General features: G+C 43.4%; 1 protein-coding gene across 1 annotated transcript in view; it reads left to right on the top strand.

Annotated features, from left to right (window-relative positions):
* Positions 1-12,233: 12,233 nt before the first annotated feature.
* cntnap3 (contactin associated protein family member 3) overlaps positions 12,234-19,238 on the top strand; it is a gene marked incomplete at both ends in the record, with an annotated part of 128,697 nt that continues 121,692 nt past the window's right edge. The window contains 2 exons of the mRNA XM_084442528.1: positions 12,234-12,318; positions 13,831-14,040. Coding sequence (XP_084298654.1) covers positions 12,234-12,318; positions 13,831-14,040 — 295 coding nt within the window. The remainder of the gene's footprint in view (positions 12,319-13,830; positions 14,041-19,238) is intronic.

The raw sequence follows: 19,238 nt of genomic DNA, 5'->3' as shown, positions 1-19,238 counted from the left end.
CATTTTAATTTATTACTGTAAAGCAATCTGTGCATCCGTGCTGTGAAGAGCGCTATATAAATAAAGCTTACTTACTTACTTACAGAGACGTTGTTGTTGGCAACCCTGCCCCAATAGCGTACCCTAGGGCTACAACTCGCTAAATTGACTGATTGAGAGGAGACCTGTACCACTGATTGCTTGATTGGTTTCCACTTGTCTTGTTAGTCTGTGTAGATATAGCCTACAGGTAGCTCCCCTCTAGTTCTTTGTCTGTTCATTATTTGCTGTAGTTGTGCGTTGTCCCTAGTGTTTCCTGTGCCATATTTTAAGTTTGTAAACTTGTCAGCTTTGTCTTTTGTTCTCCACATGTTGAGTGTAACCTTGGTTTTATTGTTTAGTCTTTGGTTTTGGTTTTTGCCCCTCATGGTGCCTTTAACAAACATTTTGTGGAAATTGCTGGAACCTCCATGTTACATGCACCTGTGACATTCACATGAAACCCTTGTGATTGTGAAGTCAGTGTGAAACCATCTATGGCTTCTCACATGGCAGGTAGCTCAATGAGAGTTCAAGCCGAGGGGAATGTAGAATAAAAATGCTAATGCATACTCAGGCATTGTGCTGTGACATGATTTTTTTAAACAATATTTTTAATTTGTAGCCGCTACTGATTCTTCATCTTTTTTGCATCTCTACTAATGTTCTACTAATGGCCTACTAATGTTCATGCAGGATTCCTATGGTGTAAATATCTAGTTGTGCCATTTATACATATATTTTTTAGGTCAAATTGATAGCTTCTCAATTGGCTCAACAAGAACATCGGTCCCATCCCTACATATTCCAGAGGGAAGCAAAAAAACAGTTTCAGAGCAAAAGTGAGCTGTAAAAATTCTTCCCTGACCTCTCTCAACGAGACGATCGAGGAAGCTCCTGGAAAATGTTTCTATTGCATTGGCTAACAACATATACAGAGCAATAAACATGGGCATAATACTTCATAAGAGACAAGACTAACAGTAGAGTGCACAAATAGTTACAGAGAAGTTGCCTACGTGGTAGGTCATTATGTGTTAGCTATCCCTGTAGACTCTAACATGATATTAAAGTGAATCATATAACAAAGCACAGTAAGCACTTAGCAGAACAGGCTCATAGAGAATGCCACAAAGCAGATGTGGGGAAACAGAAAGCAGAGAGCCAAGGGTAAAAAGAGGTGGGGTTGGCTGGATAGGGACAGCTGATGACAGAGTGGGAAGGAGCTAGTCACAAGGAGGCAGGGGGCCTCTCCCTTGGTGATCTGAACATGATCTTCCCTTGGTGTCTATGGTTGCAAGTTCAAGCCCTGGGTGAAAAATGTGAATAAAATAATAAATGTGTTAATGTCTCCTCAGGCATTGTACTGTTTGGATTTCAGACACATGATTTTAAGATTGTTTTTAATTAGACACTACAGTTGAATAGGATTTTTTTCTCCTATATCCTCATGAATTTTTACCAGTTTAATCTTCACATAAAGAGAAATATTTTTTGTATTACACTTTCTATAAAAAAAAAGTTTAGGTATGCAAATGAGGCAATAACTCATTAAATATGTGTACATTTGCATATATTTCGGTACCTACTATCTAAACAATGGATAAAGTCAGGCTTAAAGTTTTACTTTTGTTTTGACAATATACTAAAAACATAAATATTTACAGCTGAGTTTGTGAATACAAGCTTATTTTCAAGAGATATTGAAAAAATACTGCATACACCCATTAAAAAATATTTATATTTTTAGGAACTAGTCACAAGGAGGCAGGGGGCCTCTCCCTTGGTGATCTGAACATGATCTTCCCTTGGTGTCTATGGTTGCGAGTTCAAGTCCTGGGTGAAAAACATGAATAAAATAATAAACGTGTTAATGTCTCCTCAGGCATTGTACTGTTTGGATTTCAGACACATGATTTTTAAGATTTTTTTTAAGTTAAAATAATGAGTCAGGGCAGAGACCCTCATGTATTTGTCATTTGTCGTCTCCATCCTCTTCATCCTGAAAATGCCCGGCCCCGACCCAGTGCTGCGAATAATCTATAATTCAGGTCCCCTCATATATTTATGATGATTTGACAGGCTGTGTGTGGGAGTGCAGCCTTTGATGTAAACATGCAAGTGCACAACAACAACAACAACAACTACATTTCAACCTGTAGGTCATTGCAAACTCTCATATACTACAGTATCTAACATTGCAGTACACTTTAAACCATATGACAGATACTATGTCTACTATAAAAACATCAAAAATGTTTTCTCCATTCCTCTAGTAGATTCAACATATTTAACACAGGATACAGGTCATGGAATGGGAATTCAAGAAACACGCCCCATGAGAGAAAAACAGTAAGACTACACAAAGGACAATGTAAATACTGTGCCCCTTGAATGAGCTTTACAATAACTTTTTCTTGCATTTTATGTTTTATGTTGCAACTTGTCAAATAAAATAAATGACATTAGCTCCCCCTACTCTTCACCAGAGGCACTGAACCCTCTGTGAAACAGCTGCTATACATTCACATGACAAATCCTCCATTTGAGGTAAACATACGGTAGGTGATCTCTGGTTCTCTCCGCCGACACCATGCTGCGATGCACACACAGCTGCAGAGCTACAGGTTCTCTCTATCACTGTCAACCCACCCCGCCACCCCACCCCCAACCCCACCCCCCAGGCGGCTCCTCTCAGCTGGTAGGAGCCGGTCGGGAGGAGGGGGCAGCAGGACATGCTGACCGCGGTAATGGATATTTACATGGGGAGATAAATAGTTTGCTCAGATCAGCCGGGTTCCTGTCAGCGGTGGACAGCAGAGGGGGAACAGGTGTCAGGCGTGACAGGCAGGAGTTTCTGTTGAGGAAATGGCCAGCGCAGCATGACAAGACACGCCGGTGGATCTGGGAAATGATTAGGCACAGAAGACCTCGGGTGAAACAGGAGAGGGAGGAAATTGTGTTTGAGAGAGGAGATTAATTCTAATCTGGTGGTGTAGCGCGGAGCGCTGTTTAAAGCATTAGGGTTTACTCCAGAGTGGGGAAATGTGTTATTAGAATTGACTAATCGTTGAAACTGCATTCATCTGACATATTTTATTTTGTAGGTTTCTGCCACGCCCCCCTATACCATTTGGGGGAAAAATTACAGATTCTTCTTGAAGCAATTGGTTTGTACCCAGAAGCCTAATTAGACAAAACAAATTGAAAAAAATGTAACCAAAATCTTTGCTATCTCTATTATGTAAAGTTGGTCAATTACCATTCTGCTCATAGATCCAGAGAGGCATTCCCTGTCTGATGGAGGCTTTCCTATTTCATGTCAGATCCTGTATTTAGAATCCTCTCTGCTCTCCTAAGCCATGGTTCCACATGGGAAGACCTGTCAATCATGGCTGACGCTGGAGAGGTGCTCAGGGGTCATCACGAACCAGTACAGCCTAATATCACGCTCCACAAAACAGTCAATACCATAAAGCTCATACAGCTCTGTCAAATTCCGCCCTAAAGTGCTCACACAACACAATGTATACGCATCCTCCAGATCCAATGGTTAAATTACTGTTGAAAAGCAGCCAGAGGCCTAATGTACTACTGTGAAAACCATGGTTCAGAGACCTTACTGCTCCCCTTCGGCTTTCTCCAATGAAAGACATACTGTACCTGGCCTCTTTGCCATATTAATCCTAGTAAAATTGAGCCAATATGTAATTACTGTATGTGTGTTTCAATTACCGCAGACCATTAACCGACGTGGATCGATACCCTCTCATTATCATCACATGCATAATGTCAGTCATCATGCAGACTCTTCTCAAAGTCCAAGAGTGGGCTACTTGTGGCATCCACAGGAGGTAAATCCGAGTCTGTTGGCATTCTGCAGTCTGCTTGTCGCGTTCCTCAACAAAAAAAAAGAAAGAAAAGAAAGAAAGAGAGTGATCTCTACGCTCTGGCTCTATCCTTCAGGACAGAGAAATGTATTCAGCAGAGAACAAAAACAACACCTTCATACTCCTCTAAAGTTCCATTTCTCCTAAGTTCTGTTCTAATATTCACGAGCCACGGCCTACCAGGTAAGAACAGCAAAGGTGACTTATTCCTCAAATTCTACAGATTCTGGAACATTTCCAGGAGGAGGCCAGAATAGAGGCTGTGGTTCACACCTCCCACCACTCCACAGGGCTGGTGTGATCCTCAGAGCACCTGAGGCTTTGGAATGAGGTCACAGTGGGTTAGTGCCTGCTCTGATCAGACCGCTGGCTGTGATGAATTACTGGTCCGGAGGGCCAATGTCATTTTTCCATTGATGTCAAGCCCTGTCAAGATGCAGACACCTCTCTGGGACGCTTACTTACAGTAGCGTCCCTCAAAGCCGCCTGGACTGTGTGGTCGTGAGGCTCAGTGTTGGAGGGACACCTGGCTCCAACTGCCATCAGGCTATTCTGATGAGACATACTCATCTGCCTTCTCAAATGGACTGTGGATCGATACTGTACTGTATCTTTGAGGGCTGTTGCTGTTTTTGCAGTTTTCAACATTTCATCAAAGCAAAATCTAAAACTATGTTATTGTTGCTACTGTGCAGTAGGGTTAGAAGCAATACTGAAGTTTTTTGATGAATGACATCAGGTCCTCTTGAGAATGCAAACTTTATTAACAAAATAAATACCAAAATAACACAACAGATTCTGTTGACAAGTTTGAAATGGGGAATTGCCGTAGGAGACAAATAAACTAATCTAACTTTCAACATTTTCACCAAAATGAACTGATAGTGTACAAACACAAATCCTTTTAGAAATTAGGTTTACCTCGGACATAATTCGATTTAATCAGCCATTGCTTTCATCATAGGGTCAGAGGGGGATAATGTTGAGAAAACAAGCCGATACTCTAGGGTAATTAAAATTTAGAAGATAAAGAAAGGCTTTCACTTGTTCTCCACCTGCGTGGGACTATTCTGCAATGTTCCAGTGAGACTGGAATTACAGGAAATTGATCATTTCAGCAGCTTACGGTACATTCAGTTTTGACTGGGCAAAAATGACCACACATCATATTCTGTGCCGAAATAACTGCAATATGATGTTCAGTACACAGAAAACAATTGGTAAATGCTACTAATATTGTACATAACCAATTTGCAGAGTCTTATATTTCTTGCTTTTGAAAATAGCTCATTGAGGTATTTTCAACTACGGTGAAAATAATGTGTATTCCAGTAACGTCTACAGTCTGATCAATGGAGTGCCCATGATGGGATAGTGTTACCAAATGAATGCACTGTGCATCATTGACACGGCGCGAGTGCGATACAGTGATCGTTATGGCATGCACTCACAGCGGCTATTAATACTTCAACACAATGGGGAAAGCAGCTACTGTATAAATCAGATTCCCACCAGATCATACTGTATCAAAGCCATTACTGTCACTGGAGTGAAATGATGCTAGGTTCAGATTAAATACGTCCTGCTTCAAACATTAGAGTGAGAGAGACTTTCTATCAAGCCATATCTGTTAAATTCAAAACATCTTTGTTAGACTGGGAAGTAACCTTGCCGGGTCAGATGTGATAGGTTCTCTGTATGCTCCTGTCTCTATTATTTAAATGAAATAAACAAAGAAAAACTGACCCCAGAGTCCAATGGATCTTGACATTTACTGACAATCAGTTCAATACAGCATTCAGAGTGCACTCTGCCTAATGTATAGACTTTTTAAAATCTTTATACAATTCTCCAAAGACGCCCAAAAGACGCCCATGCATTGTTCAAAAACAGATTAGCTACGAGAGCATAACATATCTTTACATACATGCATGTATGCCAGTCCAGTGCCATTCCACACCCAGACATTGGCAGGCCTAACTCATAATACTGAATCAAAAAATAACTCCCATAAGTACAGCTCCAAGGAGACTTCTCAGTCAGGGACTACAGTGAAGCTCAGTCTCACCCTGGACTCTGGTAATCCCTGTTCAAAGTGTGCTAATCCTTGACATGGAGAGCACATGGTGGGTTAAATCAACAAATAATATCATTGTTGGGGACTTACTGCTCAGTTAAAAAAATGTATTTTTGTTTTTTGGGGAGCTGCTGCCATGTAAACATTGACAGGAAGCACTGACTCCTGGCAAGCTAAACACATAGGATTAGAACAGGTGTTATGTTTCTTTGGTATGTATCACAGTTGACCAGAAACTGTGATTTATAATCCCATCTGAGATCAACAGACAACTTCTACACATGAGAGAAAACAGGTATTGTGTGAATGCAGATTTAATACTTCTTCCCTAATAGAAGGTTGGCTGTACAGGATTGAAATTTCAAGGCACTACAGTATCTGGAGTCTATTGAATTGATTGGAGAATAGATCTCCACTGAATGAATTAGGAACCAAAGCAGACACTGTGAGAGAACTAAAACTACCATTGATTCAGAGTTAATTTTATGAGGTCTGGGTTTGACCCAAAGCATACGGTGGTTTACTATTCTGTAGTTAAGGGCTCCTCCTTAATCAGGGCTGGCATATGGTACCTTTCAAGTGTGGTTTTTTACTTACCACCCTCAACAACCTGTTCATACATCTTCCATAAAGATCTTATAATAGTGTACTAACAAGTTAAGGCTGGGGGGGGGGGTTGTTTTGGTGAAGAATATTGGAGGCGGTAAGTAGCTGCTGGTTAGTGTCTGACCACCAGCACCAACTGCGGGTGACTACAATGCCCATTTCCTCAAGCCCAACACTAGCTCAAAACATTGTAAGTCACTTTGGATAAAATGACCAAACTGCAACTGTAACACATTGAGGAGATATCAGATAATACCAGGCTGAGGTGACTCATGTCCAGTACTGGTCTGTAGCAGTCTTTCAGATACTGGAGTGATTGAGTCGTGTATTTTATCACAGCTGGCTACAAAAGCTCACCAGCGTGATGGGAGCTGACTTCACCATGACATTGTTCAGTGTACTGCACCTGGAAAGTGTGTGGGGGGGGTGGGGGTCTAGGCCCAGCCTGGCTTTTCGCTGATAGGCGTACATACAGCTGTTCTTTTGATAGTTCTGGACAAATTCCATTGCCTGCCCTACAGTATATGCACTTCCCTTTGGGTGGTGAAGTAAGTTAGACACAGTGGCTTGTCTGGATATCTAGACTTATTTGATTGAGTCAGCAGGAAGCATTAAGTGTTGTCCAGTGCTGGGACTCCACTAATTTTGGCGGTAACTAGTATTTAAGTAATTACCTTTTAATTAAATAATGCCGTTACAATTACTGAAATTTAAATGATCTCATTACTTGTTACTATTACACAACGGACAACAGTAGACAGTTATCCTAGATTTGATCTAACGTTAACGTCACCCGTGCCAATGCCCATAATGATTGCAACACAGGACTTTAATAACACTGTTAATTTCATTTAAGCTACTACACATTACTGAAAAGTGATCACTAGTGACTATTGTGCAGGCCTACAGTATTTACCCTCACTGGTACAGCAGGCAGCGGGGCTGAGGGCTGACAGCTCAATAGTCAACTAGAGTTTGATTTGTTCCAAAAAATGTTTTTTTTCTTTCAAAAAGGTCAAGGCCGATGCACCTTTTTGGTACCACAACAACACACCCTATTTTTATTGTCTTGCTTCCCCCTGATATCAATTACAAAAAGGTTGTAAAGTAAAAAAACAACAACAAAGTAATAGTGTGATCACTGCCTAAGACAAGAGCAGCCTGATGTGATGCCAATTTGTATGATCACAGATAACAACTGTGATTGGGCGAAACCCTGCTCACGTCCTGTAGACAACAGGACCTGGACCTCTAATTAAATCCTTTTCCATTGATGGAATCGCAAGACAAGGTCACAACCTTCCCCAGCCTCAGACGGAGATTGTATGATTAAGTTAAGTACAGTAATCATCGTGGTTGGGATTCCATTTGCTCCGTCCATTCGGGATTGTGATTGCCTTAAATACATTTAGAACAGCTCAGTGGCCTTGTGGTTAGAGATTGAGAGGTTGGGGGTTCGATCCCTGGCCGAGTCATACCAACGACTATAAATAATGGTACTCAGTGCTTCCCTGCTTGGCACTCAGCATCACGGGTTGGATTGGGGGTAAGTCCAGGGGGTGTACTTGTACCTAAAGCTGCCTCACGCTAAAGAATCAGGAGAGAGGCTCATGCCCTATGGGCCACTAGGCTCAAAAACCATTGGTTCTCAAGGCTACTTACTTAGGCTACTTAAATACAATACCTCTACAATAACAGGACAGCTGAAGATGCTATATAAAATATGCTGTTTTTCTCATTTTAGGCTATTTGGGTGAGCAATATGCAGTGAGGGCATATATTTATTATGTTTAGGTACAGATCTCGCGTCCTCTGACCTGCCAGCGCACGTGACAACAGTAGGCTACACCAGAGCCGCTTTTAGCCTGCTACACCTCCAAAAGACTAGTGATTGGATGGCACGGCTGGTGGGCGGTATTTATACTGAGGAGTGAGTTAATCAATCAATCAATCAATCAATCAATCAATCAATCAATCAATCAATCAATCAATCAATCAATCAATCAATCAATCAATCATTTAAACTCGGTTACACACTGCGGGTTAGGTGTTGTGTCCTCTCCTCCCCAGGCTGTCCTTTTACCACCCCGACCCTGGGTGAGGGGTCACTCGGGCTTTATATCTGGGCACACCTCCAGGAGCCATGTCACCGTTTCATCATCCAAAACTGTCAGGCCACACATTCCGTTGGGTGTCCGGTATATCGGACAGTCTTGGATGACATGGTCTGCGGTTGATCTGTCCAGAAGAAGGTACAGTATTGGAGTGAGATGTAGAGTGAGACTTAAGTGAAACATCTGTATATGTTTTGAAGGCTAGAGTCGGCATGGGGGGCTCATTGCAGCAAAGCGTCCTGTTGCTCTGAGCTCCGATTGGCTATTGGCTCCCCAGTCAGCATCTAATCTCAGCTCCCTCTCCTTGAATGGAGAAGCAGCACCATAAATTACTGTACCATCTCTACACTTTATATCCTCTCCTTGTGTGCACTGAATTGTGGACCATGAATTTATTAGGCCTGTAAAAAGACCTCATCCAGTAAGTCTACAAATCGCAGCCCTCCGTACATCCTGTAGCTACTGCTCAGCCTTTCTTTGTCAGGTCAGATCACATGACCCACATAGAGGAAACAGGGTCGTTACAGTAGGGGGGACACTCTTCATCATTTCCTACACACCAGCTTGTGAGTTGGAGACACCTTGATCTCTACTTGGCTCCCAGAAAAAAACGATAGTATGACTTTCTCAGCCAACTGTCTGTGCACGGGACCCTGCCAGGGCAAAAGACATGAAATGCAGAGCAGATGGCACAATGAATTCAAAGCAGAGAGGGAGTATATCGATCATAGGGTGGCTCATCTTAGTAAGCAAACAAAGGCAGGTAGAAAACAGTTGAGGGTTTTGAAGCAGCTGCCAAGCAAAATGAATCATGAATTTGCCAACAAATTAATAACAAAAAAATAAAATAATTATGAAGCTCAGTAGCATACTGTACATCATATTGTTTGACTGCAAAATACACAAACACTCACTGTAAAACACCAGTAAAGCTCTAACAGGTGCAAGTTCTGTGCAAAGGAAGGAAATGGATCATTTGCATAAATGCACTGAAAAAGATAATGGCTGCTTATGATCACGTACAATGCTAGCATAAACATATCTTACTACTTCTTTCATTCAATTTAAACCCCCCTGTAAATGATACAATTTTCTAGTTCACAAATAATTTGTATGTATATGCTTGTATGTATGTATATAACTATGAAAATTCATTATTTATTATACAAATTGTTCCCAAGTTTCCATTTAGAAACTTGTATGGAATGGAAATGATGAAGAATACTGCAGGGATGCAAAATGCAGATCAAATATATTGTTTGGAGGCATACAGTATGTGGTTTTGTACACTCTCAGAGGTATTATACGGTATTTGCATACAGTTTCATAGATCTTTTCTGGAGTGGGGAAGCATAAATTAATCTATCTCTCAGTGATCTTTTCATACCATTTCATCGCTTAGCTTTCATATATGCTCTGGGACATACACCGTGGGACTGGAGGCTATGCTTTCCAGTGTAGCCGGTTGAAATGGCTCTGTGATTCAATGGCTCTGTGATTCAATGGCTCTGTGATTCAATCCCTCATGGTTCAAGAGCTGAGGTGGGCTTATAGGAGAAAACCAGCCTCCCAGATAGCAAGCGGATGTGTAATGATTCTGGGCCATATATGGTCCGGAACTAAGCCACAAGGGCCAGATCTGGCCTGTATATGGCCCAGACCCGCTTGCTACTGTATCTGGGCTGGGCCACACAAGCCTGTTGTGTTCTGTCCGTATCCCGCAGTTTAAATTCATCCACAATCAAAACCAATCTGTTGACTGGCAACGTAGATGACACGAGAGTAGGGATTTGATTCCCATCTGATTTGCCAGATAAAAAAGTTCATGAGAGTACAGGTTCGATTCCCATCTGATTTGCCAGATAAAAAAGATAACAAGAGTACGGGTTCGATTCCCATCTGATTTGCCAGATAAAAAAGTTCACGAGAGTACGGGTTCGATTCCCATCTGTTTTGCCAGATTAAAAAGTTCACGAGAGTACGGGTTCGATTCCCATCTGATTTGCCAAATTAAAAAGTTCACAAGAGTACGGGTTCGATTCCCATCTGATTTGCCAGATTTAAAAGTTCAGAGGAGCTGCATTTTCTATTCTAGACAAATTCAAAAGGACAGTGAACACATTCTACTCATCTCCCGTGCATTTTGTGACTGACTAGTGTGAAAAGTGTCCTCCATTCCAAGGCACCATGGTTTAAAGTGAGGCCTCGCTGATTCGCAATGCCCACCACGTCTCTCTGTTTTAAGAAGTCCTTTCAAGATTTCTAGGAGAGGGAGGTTACCATGGGAAATGGCCATCTGTAAGCTGGAAACAACAACGGTGATCCCCAAACAAAGCCGGGCACCCCAGCCGGGTGTCAATGTTACAGTGGCACTCACTCCTGTGAAACCTAATGCCGCCTTTGATGCCACCACTCTAGAGTGTGCGAGCGAGAAATCTCACTAAGAAAGAGTGTTTTGTGTGTGTGTGTGTGTGTGTGTGTGTGTGTGTGTGTTTGTGTGTGTGTGTTTGTGTGTGTGTTGTCTGTGCATGCTTATGCATGCATGTGCCTGCAGTGGTGTAGGCGTGATGTATAGGCCTATAACAGCAAAAATAACTGAATTTTTTCAGTTTTACATCATTGGTGGATAATTCTGTGGCTAACAAAGTGAGTATACATTCATATACCCTCGACCACACACACACATATATACACACACACACACAGAGAATGTGTGCGCATATTCAAGTAAACATCGGCAGGCGTCTATGCATCGTTGAGACGGCGGCAAATTGCCAAATGCGCGCCAACTGCCGCCAGGCTTCGGGCCAATGTTGAGGCCTGAGGTTCACGGGCTGTTGGAGGGGAGAAGGCACTTCATGTTCTTAAACTCCCACTTGGGGATGGAGAGTTTGGCCAGGTGGAGGCGCCGGGCTCAGGTGTAAACCGGTGGCCCGTTGGTGGCAGTGGAGTGTTCTGTCCCATGCTTGGCGGTGGATGATGAGAAGGTTGGCTGAGGGAGGTCCGGGAACTTGGGCCAGGTGGCGGAGGAAGTCGTCTGTGGTGTAGAGCATGCTGGACAGTCTGATGGAGTCCATTCTGCTGAGTGTTTCGTTTAATTTCATTTCAAACCTTTATTTATACTCGTAAAGCACTGAGGTTTCCCTCATTTACAGTGTTGACGACTTCACACAAATACATACTGTAAATAACAACAGAACAAAAACAATACACAATAAATATAATAATTAAAAACATTTACAGGTCGAAGTACAAATGTCAAAAGCCATGGATTTAAACTCTGCGATTGAAGGAATTACCTCAAGCTTTAGAGTCTGCTGTAAAGTATTCCAGGTATAAGGAGCATCATGGAAAAAAGCAGCTCTACCAAGTTCAGAATGCACTGGAGGAACCCTAAACGCACGCACGTGAACAGAATAGACGATCGGGTGGCATTTTGACATCCACCAGCAGTCCATGGATGCATAGGAAATCCGTGTCAAGGAGGGGGAGAGCCACTTTCATGGTGACAAAGTCCCAGCTTAAGCGATGGCACCTGAAACACAGCTCCACGTGTCTCGTACCATATGTGTGGATGGAGCTGCCGTTAGCGGCTTCCATAGAGGGGCCATAGGTTTCCACGGACCAGGATCCCAGATAGCAAGCGGATCTGGGTCATATGTGGGCCGGAACTAAGCCACAAGTGCCAGATCTGGCCTGTATATGGCCCTGATCGGATTGCTGTCTGGAATGTACACTCTCCGTGCGGGTAGGATGCTCTTCTCTGCGCTCATGTGGCACAGGAACCGCGTTCCGGAGATGATGTCTTGGATAAAAAGCAGCCTGTTTGCCCCGCCCACGCTCATCCCAGATAGCAAGCGGATGTGTAATGATTCTGGGCCATAAATGGGCCAGAACTAAGCCACAAGGGCCAGATCTGGCCTGTATATGGCCCAGATCCGCTTGCTATCTGGGATGGCTACTGTACCATGGAGTGCTGGCTCTGGTGCTTCCCGCTGTTGAAACTGCACAGAGATCGGCACCGCTTGGCTTCGATACCAAATTTTGTGTGAGAGAAAGAGCAGCCCACACCTGAGAGGCTAGCTGTCGGTGGCACTACAGCAATTCTAAAGTTTAAAACGTAAAAAAAATCATAAGAAATCAGCCGTACAGTACGTGCTATCACTTTGCAAACACCGCCAAAACGTAGGCCCAAGTGTGTAGAAACTTCCATGCTTTGAGCTGGCAGGAATTATGAAGCTCATCTCTCTGTTTTTCTCAAAAACTGTAAAACCCATCAAACCCTACTCCTCCCACATTTTTGGTCACTTTACACAAATTGACTGATTGAGAAGAGACCTGTACCACTGATTGATTGTTTGATTGGTTTCCACCTGTCTTGTTAGTCTGTGTATATATACTGTAGCCTCCATGTAGCTCCATCAGTCCAGTTCTTCGATTGTTCATTGTTTCCTGTAGCTGTGCGGTGTCCCTGGTGGTTCCTGGGCGATCTTGTAAGCTTTGTCTTTTGTTCTCCACTTGTTGAGTGTATACATTGGTTTCATTGTTTAGTCTTTGGATTCGTTTTTTTACCCCTCATGGTGCCTTAAACATTTTGTGGAAACTTGTTAGACTTGCGCTTTGTGTAACTTTGTGACTTCATGGTCAAGGCAGTTCTGCTGACAGACTCATGTATTTGTAATTTCTCTTCTTCCTCCTTCTACCTCATACATACTTCCCCATAGTTTCTTAGCTTAGCTTTTGGCCTTTATGCACATTTTATCCTGTGGGAAGGAGGTATCCCAGTATAGTTTTACTTTGTTGTATTTTGAAATGTGTTAGTCACCCTCTAGTAGATAAGAAATGCTTAGTACAGCTTCAAGCTAGATCAGGCCAGCATGTTCCTAATTTGTAGCAGGTACTGTCACTGTTCATATTTGCATCTCTTCATCTGACCAGTCTTGTCTGCTAATCAGTCTCACCTGTGTTTAAACCAGTCAATTCAGTCAATCAGTGAATCTATGCTCAGTCCGGAGTCCCACAAATCATTCTCATCACAGTATGTACTGTAGGCCTACTAAAATGTTTATCCAGGATTCCTAGGGTGTAAATAAGCAGTGACATTGATCATTTTTCGAATTATGAGGACTGGCGATCATCGACGCCTGTCTCCTGGATGTCTCCCGAGACATTATAGTGAACGGCTACGGCCATTCCTTTCAAATTACTGGGGTTCTAGGAATCGTCGGCCTGGTTCACCCAGACGAAAGCACAGTTCGCACGTCGGGAGATCACCACGGATTCCACAAAATACGACTATCCTGGGCGTACCAGGCCGACGATTCCCAGAACTCCAGTAATTTGAGAGGAGCGGCCTTATCCGTCATGTTCACTTAAACGTCTCTGGAGACATCCAGGAGACAGACGTGGAGGATCACCAGTGTAGGAGTTAGAAGAATAGACCAAAGGATTTCGCTCAGCGGCTGCACACAACGTGCGTCATTCACTAGACAACACAACACTGATAGACCGGAAGCACCAAGCACGTAACACCAAATGATGTGTGTGGGCGGAAATGGTCACCACAACAATCATTTTGAATTAATTATATAAAACTAGCCTGCTACAAAGTAACCTACACATTGAGATGCATCAAATGTCCATTGTCAAGCGATTTCGCAGGAACGCCATGGTAAAATTCAAGCTTGGTCCTTGAAATCACAGTTGGTGAAGATTTTTCAGGTACTTTGGTGTCAGGAGGAGGCATGCCAGTCAACAGCACACACTACTGTAGGCCTACTTTCTTTTGACAGAACACTGCAGCAGTGTGTAGAGCAAATCGGCCGGGGCCCTTTGAAGCTCAAGTTCTCTCCTGTTTGTCAGCCAGACTCCTGTGTATTGTTTAAAAGCCTTTTACCTGTGAGGACATCTGATATGGCCAGCTCAGTGGTTCCTGAAGTGTAGTCTGTCAGATGTGCACCGGGTTGTGATGGTTACGGGGACTATGTGAAATCCCCTGTCTCACGCACAAAGCTTTCTGTACCCAAGCTCTCTCTCTCTCTCTCTCTCTCTCTCTCTCTCTCTCTCTGCTCCACCCTTATATTTTCTTCCCAGAAACATCCCCTGTTATATTGATTTAATAGTGGCTAAAAACACGCCTCCCTATATATTGTCAAAAGTGATAATGTGTCGACTGACAGAGCACTGTGTGCAAGGAGTTTAACCGTTGTAACATGACCTGACCTTGTTTCAATGACAGAACATGAGGAACGTGGCGCAATAATTCTTTACAGTAGCCTAGGTGAGACGACTTGACCCTGGCATTGATTGCCAAACAACAACATTGTGTACGGCCTCTTTGTTGTGTGTGTGTGTGTGTGTGCGTGTGCGCATATGTGATGTGGGGTTAAGGTTAGTGTATCCATCCTGCTTTGCCATACTGTATATCTGTCCTTTTTAGTTGATGGATGGAGTGTCTGGGAGCTATGCAGTTTAAACTTGTCATACTGTAGATGTGTGGAACTGCATGACAAGACACCCTACGCCATAAGCCAGTAGGTATATCTAAATCCTTACAATACAATTAGGCTATTCTCTTATTGCTCATAGGGCAGCTTGATGACTCATACGTCACACCCAGATTCTGAATTTAGATTTTGAATTGTTGAATTCAGCCGAGGATATTGAGGTATTCAGTTGTTTGTGAGTGGCCACTTTAAAAAATATCCCCTACAAAACGGAGGCTTGAGTGTAGGTGTGTCTGTTCCTCTCGAGGCTGAATGTATTCAACTGTTCCTGGAGTCGGCACTCGGTCGGCAGCCGGATGGTGCTAGAACTGCTCACTGCACCGCACGAAGGCGCTCAGAACAGCACATCACAGAGGAGAGGCGCGCTATTTGTTGCGGAGCTAGAGGACACCGCCGGCAGCATCTTGTCATTTCAACATGGATTTGGGAATGAAAAGACACAGTGGAATGATTGTACGGCTCGCAATGCTTCTTTGCTACTCATATGAAGCAATTGGAAGAGGTGAGCACTGTGCGTTTTTTCCAAAGAATATTTTGTCCCATTGAGGACTGTTGTGCGGAGCGGGATGTTCTAATTTGTTTTATCTCTCCGTGTTGTGTGAACTTTACAGTATGTTACCATACGGATATTAGTTTCCTTTGGCTTGAGTCTTAGAAACCTTTACGGTTTGGATATCGTGAATTATGTTACTTTTCCATAGATAAGTCTATTGATCTGGTTGCTCGCGTAACCAACTAATCCACCTGACCTGTCATGATCACATAGTTTGCCTCTGCGTTTGCCTCTGCGTTTTATGTTTTACGTTCTGAAATTCTAATCCCCTCTTTGTAGCCATGTGCGGAGGGCACCCACTGTAGCGGATGCTGAACTTGGCTATTGCGCATTCAGTCATCCAGAGTCAAATGAAAACTGGTTCTTATAGGGTTATTGTGGTTTAGGCTGAAGCAACACAATAGAATGGAGGCTAACCTGCTGTAAATGTAGCTTTAAGTATCCGTAATACCACTTACTATCACATTTGAAGGCAACCAACGCGTCGACTAAAGAACGAGCAGCTGCTTTCGAAATAACCAAAAGTCGCACGCGCAGGCCGAAATACACATACTCGTCTCATCAGTGTCTGTTAATATAAAGTAGGCTCTGCGGAATACAATGAAGAATTTAAATACACTATGTAAAAGCGTCATACCAGCCACAGTAGGCCTACTAACATAGCCGCCGATAGCCGAACTACTTCTATTCGGACGATGTTGTCCGCTGGCTGTCCAAGCATCATTACGCACGCCGTGACTGCAGTATAAAACGCTGGGATTCCAAAGATCATGACAGGATCAACGAGACCTTAATAGTCACGTCACGTTAGACATAAAACTGTGTAGTCTGTATGGATGTATGCAAGTCTGTATGGATTATTATATTCATATGGTAGAGAGAGAGAGCTGGAGAAAGAGACAGAGAGAAAGAAACTGTCTGTGCGTGTGTGTGTTTCTGAGAGATGTATGGATTATTATATTCATATGGTAGAGAGAGAGAGAGAGAGATGGAGAAAGAGACAGAGAGAAAGAAACTGTGTCTGTGCGTGTGTGTTTCTGAGAGATAGATCGAGAGAGAAAGAGGCAGTTGGTGGCAGGCGTGTAATGAGATGCATCTGTATTGTAATTGGAGCAGATGGCTCTTAACTTCTCCAGCCCTTAGCCCTGCATTGCCTCACTACACAGCACATCCCTGAGTCACAGGAATGCCTGCAGTGTCACGGACTCCGACTGCCTTGCTCTCTCTGCCTGCACAGCACACACTTAGCATGCATGTACTAGGGTCAACCTGGCTAGAATAATAACACATTTGTTGGTGCTTTCTGACCGGGTGAAGGGCATTTCATTTTGCATTAATTACGATGTTACCAAATGCCAATCAGACCCAAGGATACATATTTTAATTTTAATTTACCGATTTATGTTATGTGTTTGTCCCGAGGGGTTAGTTCTTGATGTGATGTAATATTGGTACGCTCACTCTCGACTGTACATTGGAATGGGCCTAAATCAGGCAATTGACATTGACATCAAAGTTTCCTGCTATAAACTGCAGCTGAAAAAGTGACAGGTGTTGATGCTAAGAAGTCTCTCTGTCATCTGTCCTTGTGGATGGTGTCACTTGTGTTAAAAGGTATCACTGCACATAAGGTCCCCAAAAATGCTGCCTTTGCGGATGTTGATGCTCCTGTTCCCTCTCAATCCTTGACAAAGAGCCTATCTGAGCTTGGTGACTCATACATTGGAACATGACCCCACTATATGATATTAGCCACAGAATTGCTTGTGCTGTTCTTGTCTCCATACTAGGTTTAACGTCTCCTTGGTTGTGTTGTGCCATGTGGTAGGTGGGACCATATCTACAACATACGGATATGTCTGGCCCCTGAGATGCTGGGTAGCCAGCAGGTTGTTTTCAGTGGTGGGTCTTTGAGTGGGAGGTTTAATCAAAACACTGCTGTGTTCCCTTATAGAAGTCTCTGGAAGCTGTGCCCGCTGCCGAGACAGTGCATCACTTCTCTGCTGCAGAACCAGCAGTCATCTGTTTATAGTTTGCTCCAAGTGACCCACTTGTTCTTTTTTTTCCTTTTCTGCGCTTTCACAGTTGTAAGAAACAAAATATGGCCGCTCTGTAAGCTGCTTCTATTTCACGAGGCGAGGAGACTGTCGTATGGTGCTCAAGCTGTGAATTGGATTTTGACTTGTAAACATCAAAAAGAGTAAATGTGCGCACATCCGATCCTGTTTTAGGCCAGGTGCTGGATCAATATGTAGAATAACTTGAAGGTTGAAAAGATCCGCACACTGAATTAATACTCCCAGTATTCCCAGTACTCTTTTATTGGCTACAAACAACGTCAGACCTGAGCAGTTGAAACGTTGTTTGTAATAAGAGTCCTGGGTGAATTAATCCAGTGTGTGGATCTTTTCAACCTTCAACTTGTAAACATGAGACATAAATTCTTATAATCAAAATAATGAAAAGATTATGTTCTGAGGTTTAGTACTCTGCAACTCTCTGTAAGTGCCGGTAAGCCCATCTGTACTGTAGTTGGAAAGGGATTCAGAGACATACAGTAACATGTTTTACACATGCTTCTTCACGTGTGGTACATTACCATACAAATCACCGAGACGGGTAGAAAATAACCCTGTAGACAAGAGAAATCACACGTGATTCACACGACGCATCGCACGCATGTTAAGTTGATATGGTACAGTAACTGTGTAGACTGTGTCAGCCTTGTCCAGTCGCACCATCTGCAGGTGGCCTTGTGTCACCTGTCCCAGAGGAACCCTGGCTACTCCCCGGTCCTTACCAGGGGTCTCTGAGCCTGTTATCTGTTCTCAGCGTTGATTTGGAGCCACTGGGGCATGTTCAAATGTTCACGCTCAAATCAGGACCCTAAAAAGATAATGCCAGCGTACCACACAACTCCTAGCCTACTGTAGGCGTTTCAGCACTGAGAACAGTGAATCACTGTCTCTTGTAGTCAGTGTGTGTGGGGGGTGGACATAACTGTGTTGTCAGTTGGCTAGACTCGCACAGGCGATGAAATCGATTACAGGATGGTTGTGTGGGCAGACAGTCTGTGGAACAAAGGGGGGGGGGGGGGGTCAGGAGTCAGGTGTCAGGAGAGGTGACTGTTGTTCATGAGAGAGGAGCTGACTGAGGGGTGGAAGCTACGCATTCAACGTCGTTTTGCACGTTTTGATTTAGACTCAGACTTCAGGAAATGGCTCCCCTGTCCTCCAATATTGGCCCACTAGCCAGATTAATCCGGTAGAGAGCACGCCAGGAGTGGAGATGATGCATATTCGGGGGCAGTCAGACCATGCAGGCTTCATATGGGCTGTCCTGTCCTGTCACAATTGATTACTTCTCAATGAGCTGGTTGTTTGTATTGTGAAGAACATAAACACAGTGAATAAAATCAATTTGGTGCGAATGTGTGGCGCCTTTCCCAGCAAAGCCCACACTGTCCATTAGGAT

The sequence above is a fragment of the Borostomias antarcticus genome (genome assembly GCF_949987555.1).
Source record: "Borostomias antarcticus genome assembly, chromosome: 8".
Lineage (NCBI taxonomy): Eukaryota > Metazoa > Chordata > Actinopteri > Stomiiformes > Stomiidae > Borostomias > Borostomias antarcticus.
This window is presented reverse-complemented; position numbering and strand designations above follow the sequence as displayed.